Source organism: Gopherus evgoodei, unplaced genomic scaffold (assembly GCF_007399415.2).
Source record: "Gopherus evgoodei ecotype Sinaloan lineage unplaced genomic scaffold, rGopEvg1_v1.p scaffold_62_arrow_ctg1, whole genome shotgun sequence".
NCBI lineage: Eukaryota > Metazoa > Chordata > Testudines > Testudinidae > Gopherus > Gopherus evgoodei.
In genome coordinates this window covers 812,062-834,338 of record NW_022060083.1, presented here as the reverse complement: position 1 = coordinate 834,338, position 22,277 = coordinate 812,062, and the positions used below count along the sequence as shown (strand labels likewise).

General features: G+C 41.8%; 1 protein-coding gene across 1 annotated transcript in view; it reads left to right on the top strand.

Annotated features, from left to right (window-relative positions):
* The first annotated feature begins 5,559 nt into the window (after window positions 1–5,559).
* Window positions 5,560–22,277, top strand: part of LOC115643564 (olfactory receptor 6B1-like) — a 41,472-nt gene continuing 24,754 nt past the window's right edge. The window contains exons 1-3 of the mRNA XM_030547589.1: window positions 5,560–5,583; window positions 9,309–9,389; window positions 14,522–14,740. Of these exons, the coding sequence (XP_030403449.1) occupies window positions 5,560–5,583; window positions 9,309–9,389; window positions 14,522–14,740 (324 nt within the window). The remainder of the gene's footprint in view (window positions 5,584–9,308; window positions 9,390–14,521; window positions 14,741–22,277) is intronic.

The window sequence follows — 22,277 nt, the reverse complement described above, 5'->3', positions numbered from 1 at the left end:
AATGAAGATTTAATCATTTTAAGGAGTCAATTAGGAAGTAATTCTGCTTTCACTTCCCCCAGTATAAATCAGGAATAACTGAACTGAAGTCAATAGACCTGGACAGCTATAAAACTGGGCTAAATGAGAGGAGAATGACACCAAAAAGAGGACTCTTCTTCTTCCTCAGAATATCCCTTTCACAATATGATTCCCTGTGTCCTGTGTTGCAATCACCTTGATATATTGTATTGACAATGTGGGAATTGTCCCCAAATAGACTCTGCTGTGACGTTGCCTGGCAACCAAGTAATAAATGGCAGAGAGGTCAATCTTCCTGAACAACACAAAGTTTTCTGCTCCATTTGATACAGGGATGGGATTTCGAACAGAGAGCTTCAATCTGTGGACATGGAAGAGATGAGGAGGAGTCAATTGGTCATCCAAGAAAGCAGCAGAGAGGCACATGATTGTGGTTCCCTAGCCAGTGCTTTGCAGTGACTGTGCTGTAGAATGGAGCTGTGTTGCATGATATGGACATGCTGATACAGCATCAGAATCCAGATATTTTCAAAGGGCAGCTAGCCTTGGGGATCATAGTTATAGGTGACCCTCCATCAGCCTCATTTCACTCTAGGGAGACTATCATTCTTGCAGTATCTGCAATGGCTTTGATGAAATTAGTCCATCGTTGCCTCTTACCTATTACTTCTTTTCTTCAACATTTCAGGCTCTCCCTCAGACTTCCTGCATGTGGGAGAGGAGGAAGATTTTTCCTCTCTCTCTTCCTCCTCCTGAATGCTGTCTTCTTTCTGCCTTCATCTCCCAGCCCTTCCTGTGCTACTATCCCCCATCCACAGTGAATGAATAGTTTGAACCACTCTATACACTGTGGGAGGCAGGAAAAGCATGGCCCCTGGGTGGGATCTGGATGCAGTTGTATTGTTTCTTCACCATCCCTTGTCTTTCCCTGTGTATCACACTCAATAACAGGGATTACTCCAATTATCAGCCACACTCTACTCTGCCTCCATTCTGCCATCACCTGGAAACAGCTTCTCAATCTGTGCTTTTCCTTACAGGCATGGATGACAGCCCCCAGATCCTTCTAGAAGTCAATGCCTGTGGCAGAGCCAGGGGTTGAGCAGTGAGCACCCCCCAGCACATTGGAATGTTGGCACCTGTAGCTCCAGCCCTGGAGTCCGTGCCTATACGAGGATCCACATATTATCTTCTGAAGAGCCGCATGTGGCTCCAGAGCCAAAGGATGGCCACCCCTATGTTAGAGAATATGATCATACTCTTGCGCTTGTTTACGCAAGGGAAGGGCTTGTCAAAGAAATTCCATACAAATTCTTTGTGGATGGAATTTATTTTTTGACTAAAATATTTTCATGCAAATTGTCTGTGTTCTTCAAAAAATAAAATGTCATTAAGAAATAAAATAAAATAAATCAGTTTTTAGCACGTTTCAGATGAAACTTTTGATTTCCAAAAGTTTTATTGAACACCTGAACATTTTCAGTTTTCAAACATTCAACTAACAGTTTTGACAACTACTTTTTATTTTCATTTTTATTGAAAATGTACATAAATTAACAGTTTTCTGACTGGCTGTCCTCAAGAGTGTAGATACATAATGAAACATGTCTCTAATACACATCATGGACTCCTCTGTAGCCTGACCTATCTTGCTGCCTCACAACACAGGAAACAAACTAGATAGCTAGAGGAAAAGGCCCACAAAGATTTGCCAATGAGAAAAGAGGAAGGTGTGGCCTAGAGAAATATGGGAGGAATTGGGGAAAATCACTTTTAAACCTACAAGCTACTTTTGAGTTTGCACAGAATCTAGCACAATGGAACACTGACAATAAAAAAAATAAAGTCTGAGGTTTTTAATGGAGACACACAAAGTTAGGATAAAAATGCAATGTATCCACATATAACGATATTAACATGCAGCAGGGTAAATATTTAGGGCCTGATTTTCATTTACATTAAGGCCACTTTACAACTTTTTGGCACTGAATGCAACTATGATTATACTCACTTTACACATTCAGAGCAGAAGTAAAGGAAGCTTAGATCCCTTTGGAAATGATTTGCTAGGATAGCTTTGCCAGAATAGTGTAGAGACAGCTTACACCAGCCAAAATGTGTTTTGTTGGTATATCTTATAGCAGTTCCCCCAAATGAAATAATCTGGATCAGCAGAAGCTGATATGTCAATATAATTATGTATTTTTGTCAGCATAGACATGTCCCAGATAATCACACTCCTTAGCAACATTACTAGACCAGCTGAAGTTTCGAGTGTAGACCTGAGTTTACAGAAAATGAGTCAGGCTATCCATACTACTACGTACTTAACTAATGACTTTCAAACATCCTACTGATACTACATAAGGTACTGAGCATCTCTTTTGACAGTCTCAACGCAAATCATGGATGAGTATGGTCACTCAGAGCTTGTCTTCTCATTTATCTAGGTTGGGATTGACACCTACTCACTGGGCAGCAGAAAGAATCTTGTTTTGCCACTGACCATAATATGTATCTATTCATAATAATTATTATTATTTTATTTGTTTTACTTGTTGTACAGGGTTTCATGATGTGCTAGCTGCCTTGCAGTACAGCTGCAAAGATCCCTGAACCATTGTGGTTACAATGAATTTCAGGCAATACATGGTAAAGAAGTTAAAACATCAGTAGAGAGGGCAGGTGCATTGACTTGCATGCATGCACATTTGTGTAAATGATATTGACATAAAAATTGCAAAACCATGGGAAAAGAGAATGTCTGACTACATCACCTGCACTTGGCCCAGTCACCTGCGCTCTACCCATGTCCTCCCATAATTTTTAAATATTTGAAAAAAGTTCCTTCCAGAGTCAACCTGACAGAGAACAGTTACTTTCTTTCACCCTTCGTACACCATTTCTCCACTCCACCAGAGTAACACTGGGCAATGTTCCATTGCGCACCCATGACAGTTTGATGGTGGTTACTATTATTTATTGTTTTTGTTGCGTGAGCACCTAGAGCTCCCCAGCTGAGACTGTGACCTCATTGACCCAATGTGTTTGTGTTTTCCCCATCTAGCACCATGGAGGGGTGACAATAATGATAACAAAAAGTGAAAAACAGTCCACAAAGTTTACAGTTTAAATGGAAAAGACAGACAGAGCGAGGTAGGGGAAACAGACATAGAGCAGCAGATCAGAGGCAGAGTTGAGAATACAATCCAGTCCCCTGACACTTTGCGCAGGATAGAAATCTCCCGGTTTCACTGGAGGACACACTGCTATCCATGGAAGCGACCTTTTCTCTCTCTGTCTCTCTCCTTAGACACGCATCTATCTATCTATCTATCTATCTAAACACGTGTGGCAGATACACAGCCTGGTATTTTTAAAGGATCTTTATCTGACACAACCAGAATACACAGTGTGGTGGCATGGCATCACAATGTTTCTGACATGACTAGTCCCACTAAGGGATACTGGCCACTCAGTGAGCCCCCACCACTCAGCTGATTTCACTGAGACAGAAACGCAGTGATCTGAGTGTCTACTGAGGGTGATCTACCCATCTCAGGACTGTGTGGACATTGGCCTGGAAGATATAGGTTAATGTCCCTGCTCTGTCTGATCCAAAGCAGAATTTTTCATCCCGGATTACTGAGAATCTGAAGGAACAGGGACTGGGCCCTGGGCATCCCCCTACTCAAGTCATTTTCATAACCATGAGACACACAGAATTCCTTGGAAATGTTCTGACCAGCGCTAGTCATACTGAAAGGCAACCCAGACTTTGCTTTCTGATTCTGAAAGCACCAGCCCCTGGCGCCCTTGTTGCACATCCACCTCTTTCACTCCATTTTAACCTAGAAACATCACCTTCAATTTTGTAAATACTTGTGGTGAAGACAGCATTTTACTGTAAGCTTTCCTCAGGGCCTCCTTCACCTCTTTGTTCCTCAGGCTGTAGATGAGGGGATTAACGATTGGAGTCAAGACTGTCTAGAAGACAGAGAACACCTTATTGAGGCTTCTCAGTGTGTTGTTTTTTGGTAGCATGTAGACGATGACTAGAGTTCCATAGAAAATTGTCACCACAATGACGTGGGAGGAGCAGGTGGAAAAGGCCTTTTGCCTCCCTGTGCTGGACGGGATTCGCAGGATGGTGGAGATGATGTGAACGTAGGATGCCAGGGTTAATTCAAATGTTGGCAGCATGAACAATGAGGAGAAAATGACAGCTGTAACTTCCAACATGCAGATGTCACTGCAGGACAGCTTTATTATTGGGCTTAAATCACAAAAGAAATGGTCAATTTCATTGGGGCCATAGAATGTTAATTGTGAAATCATAAATATTGTGATAGCCACAGATATAAATCCACGTATCCAAGACCCAGCCACTAGCTTGGTGCAGAACTTGCCATTTGTAAGGGATGCATAATGAAGTGCTTTGCATATTGCTAAATACCGATCATAAGACATCTCAGATAAGAGACAACATTCTGTGGCTGCCAGGGAACCCAAATTATAAAATTGTACAATGCAATGTCTAACAGAAATGGTTCTGTCCCCAGCCAGGAGACTGGCCAGCACCCTGAGAAGGATGGTGGAGGTGTCGCAGGTCTCCAAGCAGGACAAGTTCCTCAGGGAAAAGTACATGGGGGGTGTGAAGATGCTGTAGGAGAAAAACTCAGTTGTCGCTTTTTGTTTGGGTGCAGCAGAGTCAGATACTTTATTATTTCTCAAGCAATTGCGATAGAGGGAGGGAGTGCCCTAGGACACAGGGTCGCCCCAGTCCCGGACAGGTCTCTCTACAGGTAAACAATTACAGCAAGCATTTATACCTTTGTTACAGACAATAACAAGCAGTAATACAGACACTAATAAGCAATAACTGCATTTTGTTTATACATAGGCCATCCTGCTATCTTATTTTTCTCACTTCTGGAAGGCACCAGTCTACATATTTGGTTATTAGTGCAAGGTCGTGACAACTTCTCACACAGTTCTTTTCCACTCGCCTCACACTATCCTCGCTTCTACAAGTCTCCCGTCATTAGGGTTACAGCTGGCCTAACTTTTGCTAACAAACTGACATGCATTAAGATCCCCTACAAATCCTTGTCAATTCTTTCCCTTCTTCCACAATGCTGATCAGTCACAATTAGAACAATGATAAGGATGTTCCCAGCCTTCATCACAATGTAGATCACTAGAAACAGCAGGAAGAGAAGGGTCTTCAGTTTAGGGAGATCCCCAAATCCCAAGAGGATGAATTCCGCAATGGACATTTGATTTTCTCCCATTCAGGTTTTTTTATGTGTTCTATCTAGGAAAATTGAACAAACTCATCAATATAATTTACAATATGAGAACTTGGATTAATACACAGTGTCAATATCTCACTCGTAAATGTCTGGCCTCTAGTTCCGGGCCTACCAGTCACTGTGTTACTTCGGATAAGTCACTCACTTATCAGCTGGCCATTTGTCCTATTTATGCCAGACAGTCCTGTTTTGGGAAGAGTTTTATCTTGGTCTGATGCCGGACATGGTTTTGTCCAGTATCATCAAGGTAGGTGCCATTTTGCAGAGCGCACTGCTCCACCCCTGCCAGCATGCATGTGAGGTGACACCAGAGGGGGTGGGCTTATGCTGTTCTGGAAGTACAGAAAACTTTGGTATTCTTGTGATGTGCCAGTGGCTACCCTAGTCACTTAATATCTCACACCAAGAATTGTAAAAGTATGTAGACATTACGCTGCTCAGTGCAAAAACATGTAAATGATTTAAGGGCTTAAGACTCATTTTCAACAGGAATTTAGGTCAAATTTTTAAAGGTATTTAGGCACCCAACTTCCACTTATTTCAAAGAAAGTTGCTTTGGAAAATCCCTCTAGGCAGCTATTTGTATCTTTAGGTGCCTAAATACCTTTGGAAATCCTGCCCTGGGTCACTTTGGAACATAAGACATAGTTATAATTGAAAGCGTTTAGGATTTTGCCAAACAACAGAAAACTTGCAACTATTTTTTTATTTCATTTTATTTTTGGTATTTTGGCACCTGAAAATTAACATTTTTTCAGTTTTTTTTTAAAAAACATCAGTTTTTAATTAAAACAAAAATAAAAAATTATATGAAAATGAAAAAAAAATTGGAATTTCTGACATGGAAAAAATAATTTCCTCACCAGCATGAATCATTATTTTTTATAATGGGACTGTGAGTTGCGTGGCCAGATGTTAATGTATGTTACTATATCTGTATGTCCATAGTTATATGAGACTCGTGTGTATTTGTATGATCAAGATTTGCACACAGAGCCTGCAAATTAATGGAACCAATATAAATTTCCATTTTTGGAGAAGATCCATTTTGTGTTGAAAAAATATTTCAGTAGAAAATATTTGACTGACTCTAATAATAATTACATATGGAAACACACATACACAATTCTATGCATATACATAATAAAACATCAATTAATATTCTGGGCCAGAAGCTTAGCTAATGCAAACTGGAGCTAACACCAAAAGAGTTACACTGATTTACACCAGCTGAGGATCTGGCCCACTTATGGAAATACATGGACATATATAAACATAAATTTGCTGCACACAGAAAACAGAAGATTCAATGACTTTTATTAAGTTCAAAGCAGTGATCGTGAAAGCATTTGAAAGAAATTCAGATGTTAATGTTACAATTTGGATGAAATTTCCAAATTAATGAAAATTTGGTCCACAGACCTCTTAGCATCTTTGAAAATATCAACCTTCATATGTAGGCTTGACAGAATTAGATTTTTATATATAATTTTGTCAGAAATATTAGTGTTTATTTTGAAGCATTTTTTCAAGGTTTATCAATTTAATTTTTCACAATTATGCAAAATTATGGGTGTTAAGCTTTTTTTTTCAATTTTTATCTATTTAAATTTTCACAGTTGCAGGAAATTGTGGGTAGGGGTGGGCAATGGAGAGGGTCAGACAATAATTATATAATGACAGTAGACAACGAGATATAAAAAGTTAAAGTTTTATAATTGTTCAAACACAAACTGTCAACATGACGTCAAAATATACAACATAAATATTCTTAAATGAAACTCTAATAAGTTGTCAAGTTACTTTGTCTATGTTTAAATTCTGATTATTATCAATGGACATTTTTTTTGTTGGCTTGTATGTGTTCGGTGCAATCAACATTTACCAATAAAATGCTAATCCATACAAGCCTAGATGTCGAGTTATGCATCCAAAAAACAAAGAGATAATTCTTTTCTTTTTTTTTTAATGCCACTAATACTAACAACTGTCTAACTTACCTGCTAATTATCTGCCATCACGTCAGCACAGTTGCCAATGTGCTACAAGGCAGTCTATTATATATCTAAATAATTTCTACTGTTGTGTTGCCAGGCAATGTGAACAGCAATTAGCAACAAGAGATGAAGAACTCAACCTTCCAAAATCACACTGGGCTCTGTCTGCCTTGGGGGTTGGGTGTTATCATCTTTGATCAGTTGGGTTTAGACCTGAAAAGATGGAGAGTCTCCTTGGGTTTGAACCAAGCTGCAAAGAGCAATGGTGCCAGTCTCACCCTTCTTTGAGATGGTAGGGTGGTGTCTGCCACTGTTGTGCAATACCATGAAACACTGATGCAACTTCAGCACTGATTGCACCAGGGATATAGCACCATGGGCACATTGGGCTAGCCCCACAATTGAGGCTGGGCACCTAGAAGCTTCAGAAAATCCCACTAGGGACCTAAATACATTTAAAACTCTGGCCCTTAGTCATGGCAACACTGAGAATTTCAATGCCCATGTTTTAGGTGCCCTGCCGCCCAATGGTGAACCCTCAGCCAGGCATGGGGAGAGTTAGGCACCTAAAAATTGGACTCTCAGAGTCTAGCACATGGAGCGAGGAGCTGTAAAACTAGCCAACAGGAAATGCCGATAAATGGACTACAGTCTAAGCCCCTGTGGTCCAAGGGAGTTGGGCACCTAACTCCATTCATAACGTGCGGCTGGCAGCCCTTTCATGGAAGTAGGTAACCTATTCATATTACGTCAGCTCTTTCTCAGGAAAAAAACTGAAAGAGAAAGACCCTCCCATTGGCTTATAGGCCACTGGATAGAGCACTTATCTGGCACATGGGAGATTTGTTTTAATTTCCCTGCTCTTCCTCATTTGGAACAAGGGACTGGACCTGAGCCTTCCATATCCCAGAAGAGGTTCCTGACCAGCAGGCTATGTTCTAGGGTATGACTTTTACAATCTCTTCTCTTGAAGCTTTTCCACCAATTAACTACTCATTGGAGCAGGACCTAGAGCACAGGTTTCCCACATGCCCGGTGAGTGCCCAAACCATGGGTCCTATCGCCATTCCCATTAGGTTTCTTTCACCCTAGTAAAGGCCTAGGACTGCATTTTGCTAAGCACTGCACAAACACAGAATTAAATAAAAAAAGTCCCTGCCTATTATTTATTATTTGATTGATATTAATCAGTGCCTAGGCAATAACCAAGATGGGAGCTCCGTCCTGCTAGGTGCTGTACAAAAAGAGTAGCAGTCAGTCTTTGCTTCGAAATTCTATCCATCCAAATGTCAGCAGTTCCTGCTTGCCCTGGAGGACACATGTGAGTCTCCTGCACTAGTGCACAGGGCAATGTCCACCTATGTTAACTGCTCACATTCACTGATGCTGTGGCTAGTAATTTCCCCCTATATTCCCCCTCTGCAAAATTCTATCCATGTGAGCAGGCAGCTCATAAATCTTGATTTAAAGACCTGTCTGAGGAGTAATCAGTGGGGGCCCCCATGGAAACAGAGCATGGGTACATAAGAACACACTGTGTCAGACCAAAGGTCCACCTAGCCTCATATCCTGTCTTCTGACAGTGGGCAATGCAAGGTGCTCCAGGGGGAATGAACAGAACAAGTAAACAGCAAATCACCTATTCTCAGCTTCTGGCAACAGAGGCTAGGGACACCATCTCTGCCCATTCTGGCTAACAGTCATTGATGGACCTATCCTCCATGAACTTATCTAGTTATTTTTTGAACCCTGTTAGAGTCCTGGCCTTCACAACATCCTCTGGCAAAGAGGTCCACAGACTGACTGTGAGTTGTGTGAAAAAATATTTCCTTTTGTTTGTTCTAAATCTGCTGCCTATTAGTTTCATTTGGTGAACCCTGGTTCTTTTGTTATGAGAAGGCGTAAATAACACTTCTTTATTCACTTTCTCTACACTAGTCATGATTTTATAGACCTCTATCATATCTCCCCTTAGTCGTCTCTTTTACAAGCTGAAAAAGGAGGAATATCCATAGGCCCAGATGTGATGGAAATAGCATCACAGCCTCAGAAGAAGGTAACACTCCTTATGATGGCCACAGGGAGCCCTGGGCTTTCTGTCCAAAGATGGATCAAGAGACCCACCTGTCATAAACAGACAGTTAAGGGTTAATTCCTCTTTTACCTGTAAAGGGTTAAGAAGCTCACATAGCCTAGCTGACACTTGACCAGAGGAACCAATTGGGGGACAAGATGTTTTCAAAGAGGGAGGAGAGAAATCAGTTTTTGTCTGTTCAGAAAAGTTTGTGCCAGAGTGAAGGATCCAGGAATCAGTCATCTAACATTTCTTAAAAGTAGTAAGTGTTTAGAGAAGGAATGTATTAGATTATGTCTATTTTCTTTTGTGACTTCACTTTGCATAAGAAGGAGAATCATATTGGGTTTCTTTTGTATAACTTAAATTTTTTCCCATTCTTTGACTTACATGGAGAAATCCTGGCCCCATTCAAATTAAAGATGAAACTCTCATTCAATTACCTGCAGTCAGAATTTCACCCTGTGTTTGCAAAATGGGGACCTAATCCTGACTGCTGCCTTTGGGTAAATAATAATAAAGCAGAGCATATAGTTGAATCTGTCTCCCTTTTCATCCCTCCCTGCTCCGGAGCAGGAGAACACTTGCACTATGTCTATACCAAACACAGCTCTGCGCTTCCTGACATGCCAGCCAAGCAACATCCCTGGGTGCACTGGTGGAAATGAGTGCAAACCACACCATACATCCCCTTCTACTTGCCCAACTCCATGAGTAGGGGGGTGTAGCAGTTCTGCCGTGTCATCTTGCTTCCTTACACTAGAATGCAGGACAGATTGTAATCTGGATTTACAAGAAGAAGAAGAAGAAGAAGAAGAAGAAGAAGAAGAAGAAGAATTGCTGCCCCAACACAGCCTACAAACAAATAAGAGATATAAATAATAATGGGCTTAAACATGGACCTACTGTAAGCCCTGCCCTTGAGTGGACAAAGAGGCTGGTGAGTGATCCCCTGCTACACCAGGAAAGGCCTTTGACTGGCATACCATCTGCTTCCCCTCCTGGCCCTCTACCATCCTCCTGCATGAGGAGGGAACATAGCCGCTGTGTAGGTAGCCAGCAGAGAAGTGTAAAGGAGTGCCTTGTGCCCTTCACCACAGCATAACCCAAGCCATGATAAAGTCAGCTACTTCTGCTGCTGAGTAGAATGGCAGTAGTAGAATCAGAGAAATGCAGGGCTGGAAGGGAGCTCAATAAATCATCTAGTCCAGCCCCTGCACTGAGATAGGACTAAGTAAACCTAGACCAGCCCTGACAGCTGTTTGTCCAACCTGTTCTTAAAATCCCCAGTGATGGGGATTCCACAACCTCCCTTGGAAACCTGTTCCAGAGCTCAGCTACCCTGAGAGTCAGAATGTTTTTTCCCCAAATATCTAACCTGAATCTCCCTTGCTGCAGATTAAGCCCATTACTTCTTGCCCTATGTTCAGTGGATATGGAGAAAACTGATCACCACCTTCTTTAGAACAGCCCTTAACATATTTGAAGACTGTTCTCAGGTCCCCGCTCAGACTTGTTTTCTCAAGACTTAACATGCCCAGCTTTAACATTCCTCATAGGTCAGATTTTCTGAACTTCTTATCATTGTTTCCTTTCTTCTGGCGTATCTCCAATTCATCCACACCTTTCCTAAAGTTTGGTGCCCAGAATTGGACACAGTATTCCAGCTAAGGCCTCACCAGTGCCAAGCAGAGTGGGGCAATTACCTCTTACATACAACAATCCTGTTAATATACCCCAGATTGATATTAGCCTTTTTTGCTACTGCAATTGTCATAAACAGATAAGTAAGAGCTAATAGAACAGAAGTATTTCATATCTCTTTTGCCTGTAAAGGGATAACAAGATCAGTGAGCCTGGCTGTCACCTGACCAGAGGACCAATCAGAGGACAAGATACTTTCAAATCTTGAGAGAGGGAAGTTTTTGTGTGTGCTGTTAGTTTTTGGTTGTTGTTCTCTCTGGGTTCTGAGAGTGACCAGACGTGCAACCAGGTTTCTCTCCAATCTCCCTGATACAGGTTCTTATAGATTCAAAATAGTAAGTACTAGGTAGATAAGGCGAGCTAGGGTTATGTTTGTTTTCTTTATTTGCAAATGTGTATTTGGCTGGAAGGAGTTCAAATTTGTATTTTACTGAAAGAATTTTAATTTGTACTTGTATACTTAGGCTGGGAGGGTATTCCCAGTGTCTATAGCTGAAAGACCCTGTAACATATTCCATCTTAAATTTACAAAGATAATTTTTACTGTTTTTTCTTTCTTTAATTAAAAGCTTTTCTTGTTTAAGAACCTGATTGTTTTTTTATTCTGGTGAGACCCCAGGGGACTGGGTCTGGATCCACCAGGGAATTGGTAAGGAGAAAGGAGGGAAAGGGAGGAGAAAGGTTAATTTCTCTCTGTGTTAGGATTACTTTCTCTCTCAGTGAGAGTCTGGGAGGGGGAGAGAGAAGGAGGGGGGAAGGTGAATTTTCCTCTCTGTTTTGAGATTTCAGGAGTTTGAATCACAGTAATCTTCCAGGGTAACACAGGGAGGGGAAGCCTGGGAGAGGCAACAGTGAGGGAAAGGGTTTACTTTCCTTGTATTAAGATCCAGAGGGTCTGGGTCTTGGGGTTCCCCGGGCAAGGTTTTGAGGGGGGCCAGAGTGTACCAGGCACTGGAATTCCTGGTTGGTGGCAGCGCTACAAGTACTAAGCTGGTAATTGAGCTTAGAGGAATTCATGCTGGTACCCCACCTTTTGGACGCTAAGGTTCAGAGTGGGGATTATACCATGACAGTAACACATTGTTGACTCATATGCACTTTATGATCCAATATAACGCCCAAATCCTTTTCAGCATTACGACGAGTCAGTTATTCCCCATTTTGTAGCTGGGAATTTGATTTTTCCTCCATAAGTATAGTACTTTGCATTTGTCTTTATTTAAGATCATCTTGTTGATTTCAGACCAGTTCTCCTATTTGCCAAGATGATTTTAAATTCTAACATCCTCAAAAGTTCTTGCAACACCTCTCAACTTGGAGTCATCCACATATATTATAAGCATACTGCCCATACAAGTCTTTAGTGAAAGCATCCAAGTCATTAATGAAAATATTTGAAAAGCACCAGGCCTGACCTCTGCACACATCCGCTAGATACACCCTCACAGTTCAATACCGAAACAGTGATAATGTTTTGAGTATGATCTTTCAAACGGTTGTCTACTCATTTAATGGTAATTTCATCTAGACCACATTTCCCTAGTTGGCTTATGAGAATGTCATGTGGGACTATGTTGAAAGCCTTACTATGCAATGGGATAATATCTTTGTGCATTGCTCCTACTCTTTTTACATAGACAGACTTTCATACATTACATTCCAAGTCCAGCAGAAATACTAAAATAGGCTTAGATTACCTTTGCGTCATCAAGACCAGTCCAGGCTACCACAGGTATCCCTATCATATAATCTCATTCATATTCCAGTTCCCCATATTACATAAGCTATTGTCGTGGAAAATGACCACCACCCAGTTGAGTTGATCAGACAGCCTGAGGCTCCTTTATTGATTAATCAAAGAATACAAGCATATGCAGGGAGAGACGACTAGTCCTCTAGCAAGAGGTAAGTCGCTCTACCTTACAGCAGTGATACCTGGGTTTATATAGCCAAAAACCGCACATTACCATATGAACTTATACATCCGAAGATACCATATTTGGTTAATACAATGACATCTTTTAACCATCTGCTAAAAATATATCGGTTATGAGCTAATTTGCAAGCTTGCTCTTTGCAACTTCCCCTTTTTACGAGTTTTTGTGTTTGTCAGGACTTTGACACCTGTTGTCCACCTACTTGCGGTTTTAGCAGCTGTGTTCCAAAGCAAAATTTTGAGGAACTTGGGTTTAAAAATACATGTTTGTTCCTTTGGCCAAGTTATTAGAGGTTATTTTTATGCGTGCACAAGCTACTTAATAAACTATAGTAACCTAGCAGTTGTCAGTCTATTTCGGCAGTGATGGATGGGTTATTTAAAGGACTTTATGTTAGTTTAACCCCTTAAAAGCAGCATTTTGATTGTTTAGCAGCATTTAATAGTATATGTAGCGTATTAAAGCCTCAGGCGAGTTAGTGATTGATTATTTTTCTACTTTTCTCTATGTTAGTATGATTGAGGCCTATTGTCTTGATTTAATTTTGGCAGCATCAAGACCTGGCTTTTGGGCCTGGAGTCGGCTTTCTTTATCACTATTCAAGCAAAAGGGTTTTGGGTTTTTTTTGCTTTTGTTTTTGCTGGTGTAATTGTGTCTATCCTAGGGGCTTGGGTGTTACAAAAATGTCTTTAAAATCAAAGCCCTAACCAATATTATTAAATCAGCAGCTCTTTCTAGTTTAGACCTGGCCTAATTAATGTCCACAAGAGCTAAGGTGGGTACATTTCAGGTGGGAAATTTTTAATAGCAGAACCATAGAGTTAGAAAGGACAACAATGCTTTGTGTAAGAGAACTCTTTCTTCTAGAACCACAACTTACACTAGAAAAATCAATAACCATTGCTACTCAGATTGAGTCAGCTGCAGCTGAAGTCAAAATAATGAGCAGGGATACAGGAGACACAATCCAGGCTGTGACTGCTTTGCAGAAAAGTTCATTATCGCTGCAGACAAACAATTGAAGGAGGAAACCTAATGAAAAGCCACTGAATCAGCAAATTCAAAGTACAGTAAAAGCATGCTTTCATTGTGGATCCCCACAACTCCTTGCAAGCTACACAGGATGTCCAGCAAAAGTAGCTCAGAGCAATCACTCCAAAGTGTTTGGGCATTTTGCTAAAGTATGTCACAGTAGCCAGTTCAATCAACAGGTGAATGCAGTTACAATACCTCACGTTACTGTGCTGAGCATGAACAAAACCACTACTGCACATATTCCAGAACAAGTAAAGTGCACTGTAAACGTTTCCGCCATATCCTCAGGCAAATCACACTCTATTCAGCTATTGCTGGACACTGGCTCAGCAGTATCTATACCACCTGATTCCATCTATTTGCATTTCTTTAAAGATGTGCCTCTGATGGGTTTCTGCATAAAGTTAAATGTGGAATAATGTGATGTCTGTACGACAGAAATTATGGCGCTTACCATTTTCAGTCAGAGAAGCTGTTTCAGAGGAACTTAGAAAACTAGTTCAAAATGACATTATTGAAGAGAATAATTTCTCAGAATGGGTTGCACCTATAGTAGTGACTCAGAAGAAGGATGGGGGCATTCGCCTTTGTGTGGACTTAAGGGAGCCAAATAAAGCTATTGTAATTGGAAGCCATATTCTTCCTCACATAGAAGAAGTATTTGCAGAACTCCATGGAGCAAAGATGTTTTCTACTCTTGATTTGCAGAGCACATACCACCAGGTTATGTTGCATGAAGATAGTAGAGGCCTCGCAGCATTTATTACACAGGAGGGACTATTACATTTTAAACGTGTTCCATACTGTCTCACATCAGTCCCAAATGCCTTCCAAAAAATGTCATTGATTCTGAAGAATCAACATGGAGTTCAGTGTTATTTGGGTGATATTATTGTGTTTGGAAATGCTACTGAGGAGCATGACAATAACCTGCAGCCTGTACTAAACAGCATCAGCAAAGCAGGTCTCAAGCTCAATAGGTCCAAATGCAAATTTAGACAAACTGAACTCTCTTTTATCGGGCATACAATTTCACAGGCTGGACTAAAACCTGATCCAGATCATATCCTGCCAATTTCAAATGCTGCTCCTCCCACAGATTTGCAAACCTTATGTTCCTTGTTGGGTCTTACATCCTGGTATGCAAAATTAATTCCCAATTATGCTTCTGTCTGTTATGTAAAGCCTCCGTTCAAATGCAGTTGTAAGATCTGTAACTTATATCAATAAGTTCTGCAATCTTTTTGCAGACTTTGTAACTTCAGCCATTGTTAGCATAGCCTTTTAAGTTTTGTAACCTTTGCAAGCTCTGTGGCCTTTTCAGGTTGCCACTTGTATGAACTTCCAAGCTTTGTAATATCCTATCCCTCAGAGAGAGTGTGAATTAGGGAGTGTGAACAAGGGAGTGTACGTGGGACTGGGCGGAAAGGAATTGCAAGGAGAGAGGAGTCCGGACACAGAAGCGAGGAGCCAGATGTGTCTGATATAATCTGCCCTGAGAAGGCAGTCATGAAGTGCTGTAAAGTAAAGAAGAACCTGGTATGCATGAAAGGAACTGGTCTGGGAATGCTCCTCAGTGATGGACACAGAAAGGAAACTCAGTGTACATGACAGGAGCCGCCCAGTTCCAAAATAAGAGGAAGAAGGCATGTACACAAGCCCCTGCTTCTTGACCCTCTCAGCAGCCTGGATTTGTGATCGCAGACAGACACACCAGATCTACCATGCTTCAGCTTCTTGGCCTCCATGCTGTATTTCCGTCACTCTCTCTCTGTGTAAGTGTGTGGGTGCATGAGGATATGAATGCTGTGAATGTGTGCTTGTATGAATAAGCTCCATCTCTTTTCTATCTGACCTAACAGCAGCATTGTAACAAAACTAATACAAGTGTGTCAAGATTTTTTCCCCCACTTTGAACTTTAGCGTCCAAAAAGTGGGGATCTGCATGGACCCTTCTAAGATTAATTCCTAGCTTAGATCTGATAATGCTGCCACCAGATAAAATATAGTGTTTGGCACACTTTCTGGTCCCCCAAAACTTTCCTTGGGGAACCCAAGACCCAATCCCCTTGGATCTTAAAACAAGATAAAATAAACCATTTCCCCTCCTTTCCCCCTCCCAGACTTTCCCCCTCCCTGGGTTACCATGAGAGGCTACAATGATCAAAAGAACCCAAGACCCAAACCCCTTGAGTCTTAAAACAAGGAGACATAAACCATTCCCCCTCCTTTCCCCCTCCCAGACTTTCCCCCTCCCTAGGTTACCCTGAGAGGCTACACTGATCCAAAGAACCCGAGACCCAAACCCCTTGGGTCTTAAAACAAGGAGAAATGAACCATTCCCCCTCCTTTCCCCGTCCCAGACTTTCCCCCTCCCTGGGTTACCTTGAGAGGCTACACTGATCCAAACTCCTTGGATTTTAAAACAAAGAGGCATTAACCTTCTCCTCCCTCCTTTCCCCCCACCAATCCCTGGTGAGTTCAGTCCCAATCCCCTTGGGTCTTAAACAAGGGAAAAAAATGAATCAAGTTCTTAAAAAAGAAAGCTTTTAATAAAGGAAAGAAAAAGTAAAAATTATCTCTGTAAAATCAGGGTGTAAAATGCTTAAAGGGTATTCAGATTCATACAGACTAGAGGGACTTCCCCCGCCCCCCAGCCTGAGATTCAAAGTTACAGCAAACAGAGGTAAAAATCCTTCCAGCAAAATACACATTTACAAGTTAAGAAAACAAACATAAGACTAATCCGCCTTTTCTAGCTAGTACTTACTATTTTGAAACATGACAGACTGATTCAGAAAGATTGGAGAAAACCTGGATGCACATCTGGTCCCTCTTAGCCCCTAGAGTTAACAACGAACAACACAAACAGCACAGACAAAGACTTCCTTCCACCAAGATTTGAAAGTATCTTGTCCTCCGATTGGTCCTCTGGTCAGGTGTCAGCCAGGTTCACTGAGCTTCTTAACCCTTTACAGGTAAAAGAGACATTAACGCTTAACTATCTGTTTATGACAAAGTGTGACCCTGGGTTGTTTTTTAGGGGAACTTAGGTAACACTGTCTTTGAACCATTACGAGAATTACTACGGAGAAGTTCAACCTTAGTGTGGACAACGAATGCACAAGCTAGTTTCGAAACAGTGAAAGACTTGATTGTACATAGTCCAGTACTTGCACACTCCAGTCCTGCATTGCCTACAATTGTAACTACTGATGCTTCCGACTGTAACCCTTCTGCCCCTCTGAGTTGGCAGCAACAAGGGCCGGATTCAGTATCCAGGAGTTCCGTTTCAATAACACAATGCATAAGTGGCTCGAGCCCCCAGCCAGTGACCTGGAACACTTACATAACACCCCCCCGGGCGTCTCTAGGAGGTAATACTTCCCCTCTTGCATGCACGGAGTCTGAGTGTAGCAAAATCCTTTTAATAAAGGAAGGAAACAATGCAGCATCACATTGGAGAAACATCACAAATAGGATTATAACACAAACCATAAGCAAAAGCCCACCTCCAAGTATGTTTGGCAATGTCCTTTCCCCCTTAGGGTCTTAAGTCCAATTACCCCAAAGTCCAACAACTCCAAAGTCTCTAGTCAGTTCCACTCCAGAGTTCAAAAGTTTATCTGCAGAGTTTTACTCCCTCTCAGCCTGGGTGGAAATGGGGGGTGGGCACACAGAGTGGTGGGGCCCACACAGAGTGGTAAGGGGCACCTTACGTGGGCCAAGGCCAACTGCTCCACCTCTCCGTGGAGGTCTGCTGCAGCCTTCACCACGACCAGCTCCACTTCACCAGCTGTGCCGCTCCTCCAGCCAACCCGCAAGCCACTCCAGCTGTCCCCACAAACCGCTCCACTCCACTCACTGTTCCATGGGCTGCTCTAACATGCTGAAAACTGCTCCACTCTGCCAGCCGCTTACCGATAGGTCTTCAGGCTCCCCCACTAGTTAGCACAGCACTCAATGCTCTCAGCTCAGTAATTCCAGCTCTTTAGTGATTTCAACTCTTAGTGATTTCAGCTCATAGTACGGGAGCCCTGGTGCTGGTGCACCATTGGTCCAGCATGAATTCAGCTCAGCAGCCTTTATATGGACTCCTAATGGAATCATAATTAACTCTACTTTTTTAACAGTAGAGAGAGGAGGATGTGCAATTGGTGTCCCAGGCCCTCAAAAGGGGCAAACACACCAGTCCCCAACCTCTCTCAATTCACTGGGTTTTGGAACCTATGTCCCTGATCTAGCAAGTACTACTTAATTTAGGTTGAGTCATTTCTGTTATAAAGCAGTCTCATAGTTCCTCATTCACATAATTAGGGTGACAACACTTTTTTTCCTCCTGCCCCAATAACAAAGAAATTGGGGATCCCAGCTGTCAAAATAACCATCCCAGGCTGCCGTGGGCTTATGCATAGGTGGGGAGGGTCTGCCAATGCAAATATCTGGAATTCCTTTTCACACTCCTTGAGATTCTTTCCACACTCCCCATAATTCACCACCAGATGTCAGGGTAGAGCTCATCCTGACTCTGCTTACTCGACTATGGACTTGGCGCTATCCTCACACAACTTCATGAGGACAACACAGAGAGGAATGTTGTGTTTGCTTGAAGGCCACTAAGTAATGCTGAGAGAAAATATTCTACAGTCAAAAAAGAAGCATTTGCTTGTGTCTGGGATACTGAAAAATGAAGAACTTAACTGTGGGGCCGCATGTTCAAGTTGTGCACAGCCCACAGCCCTTTGACGACATTGCTCAGTGCGAAAGGACTGGGAACAGCAGGATATCGTATTGCTAGATGCTCTGCAAGGCTACTTTCTTTCAATTATGAACTGGAATGTAAGCCTGAAAACAAAAATGTGGGAGCTGATTGCCTTTCTCGCCTGCCTTTGCCTTCACCAGATGGTCCACTGGAGGATGAGGATGTAGTAGTTGCGCTTATTACAAGCACTCTTACTGCAGTTACAAGAGAACAATTTCAAGCTGCTTGTTCAGCGTGTCCAATTCAACAAAAACTATGGGAATTTCTGGCAAAGAGCTGGCCCAGTAACCCTAAAAACCTTGACCCAGTTTTGCCGCCTTATTTTAGAGTTCGGGATTAACTTTATTTGCTCGATGGCTGTGTGCTACAAGGTACACACCAGCTACTTGTGCCAGAAGAATTACAGTCAAAATTCATACACCTGGCACATGATACTCATCAAGGAATTGTCAGAACCAAACAATGACTACGGGATCTGTATTGGTGGCCAGGGATGGACTCTCAAACTGAAGCACTCATAAAATCCTGTGTCACTTGCCAAATGCATGATAAGACAGCACTGACATGTACCCGTCCATTACAGCCTGTTCCTCTTCCTGAATCTGCATGGGAAAAAGTGATGATTGACATTGTAGGACCCTTTGATACTGCTCCAATTGATTGTTGTTAGGCAGTCACTTTAATAGACTATTTCAGTAAATGGCCTGAGGTAGCATTTACATTGCAAATCTCTCTTCAGTTTTTAGCAGGGAAGGTAACCCTGAGGAACTGGTTTCAGATAATGGTAGTCAATTTACTTCCCTTGAGTTTGAAACTTTTCTAGGAGAGAGGAACATTTTACACAGAAGGTCATCCCTATATTACCCTCGAGCCAATGGGGAAATCAGATGGTTTAACAGAAGTTTGAAAAAGAGTTTGCAAACGACTAAACTGGAAGGGCAATTGTGGGTCCCCTTCACTATTGATTTCTTGCAAGCATACTGGGCTACATGACATGCCACAAAGCAAAGATCACTTGCAGAGTTACTGCATGGGAAACAGATGAATACTAAACTGAATATTGCTGGATTGTTAAAGTCACGACCTGAGACCCTACCCGAGGATGATGTGAGAAAAACAGTTAAACAGAACCAAGCAAAGTATAAGGCTTTCACAGTCAAGCTGTGGGGTGCTAAGGAACCAAAGTTTGAGTTTGATTCTGTTGGAGAAAAACTCAGTTCTCACTTTTTGGTTGGGTGCAGCAGAGTCAGATACTTTATTCTGTTTAGCAGCTACAACGGGGAGAGAGTGCACTAGGACATAGGGTCTCCCCTACCTAGACAGGTCTCTCAACAGGTAAACAATTACAGCAACCATTTATACTTTTGTTACAGACAATAATAAGCAACAGCTGCATTTTGTTTATACATAGGTCATCCTGATATCTTGTTTTTCTCACTTAAGAGACTCCAGTCTACATTTTGTATTATCTACACAAGGTCGAAAAACAACTTCTCACACAGTTCTTTTCCACTCACCTCACACAATCATCGCTTCTACAAATCTCGCGTTATTAGGGTTACAGCTAGCCTGACTCTTGCTAACAGAGACTGTCATACATTAAGATCCCCTAAAAATCCTTGTCAGTTCTTTCTCTTCTTCCACACTCCCCCCTTTTGTACTTCTAGTATAAAAAGTATTTTCAAACCTCTATTTGCATTAAGCCATGGATTTCAGATTCTACATCAGATGTTTTAACCTTAGGGGTTTTGATTAGATGTAATGACAATGCACGATTAGCATGGACATGAAAGGTATTACTTTTAGTACATCCTTTACAACAATAATAACATAATCCTAAACTAACTAATAGCAATACAAGCAATAACATTTCCATAGCAATGATATGACGGGGTTGTTGTGCAGTTTTAGTCATAAAGCACAATACATCATACTTAGTACATAAAGTAAACACTCTATAAGCTGTATGAAAGGCATACTTTTCAACTTGATATATATATTGAAGTATGTGAACTTGCCCTTGTATTTTAGAGATTCTTTGAACCTCTGGTAACACTGAAAGCAAATTTTGAAATCGATCAGATACTAAGCTGGTCCAATTAAAGGGTATCTGGAACCTAAGGCTACTTACAAAATTCTATCTGCAGGCTAGTAAATAATATGATTGCCTGCAGCAGCGGTTAGATTGATATGCATATCTCGCAATGTGGTGGCTTTGACATACACACAGCTGTCATTGGCTTGAAAAAATAAGTGTCCTGTCAGGGTAGTTCCTGTTCCCTCTACCCTCCCAGCAAACATTGCCATGAACAGTGACAACTTCCCTTGGCTTCAGTTTATGGATACACTGAAGCTGTGGGGTTTATAATGGCCAAAATGTCCATTGACTCCCTATTACTATCCAAAATGTCAGGTGTTATTCTAGGGGCACTGATCATGAATCAGTTAGGTATAACAGGTGGTCTAATTTCCCAGATGTCTTGGTGAATAACCCAATCCAACATGAATCTTCCCCATGGACCTGGAAGGATTCAGTATGTGGGAGCCCACACCCTCCTAATCGGTCCATATGCTTGGAAGGAGCACTGTGAATGTCCACACTTCCACCCAGAAAGTCTTCAAGTATGTCTCCATGGCCACAGATCAGATGGTACTCCTGATGTGTTTGTAAGGGAAGTGGGCCAAGCCTGGTGCTCAAGATCACTCTGAATGGCCATCAGCTGGTCATTTAGCAAATCTTGAATTTGTAAACATACTAGATCCCACTGCAATGCCTTCTCAGCCTCAGTGATATTCAATACCATCTCTGTCAGCAACTTCTGGGTCATAGAACTAAGGGCGGAAATGATATGTAACTCAACCGTACTTGGGTTAGTTGAGCCCCAGAGATAAGGCTAGTGGAATTATATGGAAAGGGGACCATCAATTCACAGCTCCTCTTAAAATCATAGAGAAGAAGGGACCTTACACCTATCGACTTTCTGATGGGCAGGTATGGAATGCTTCTTATCTTGCACCTGCCCGTGCACCAAGAAGAGATTATGTTAACACCCAGTCTGCATTGGATGACTTTACCGTAGTCAACACTACAAGACATCTCATTGGAACCGGGGCTTGAGAGACGGCCTGTCAGACCCAGACGACCACATGTCTGGACTAGAGACTATGCTATGTAGTATCTACAGTGTTTTCAGTGTAATATTTCTGCCAATAGTATAGTATCTTGTTTCCTATTTGTTCCTGTGGTTAGAACAACAATGTTTATTTTAATTGGGAGAGTTTTTTAAGAGAGGAGGGAATGTGGTGTTTAGATGTTGCTTGTAATTATTAGAACTGGGAGCACTGGCTGTTGGGAGTCTGAAAGAAGAGGAAACAGGAAGGCGGGGGAGGAGTTGAGGAGGCTGAGTGAGCATTACAGAGGGTGCAGCAGCA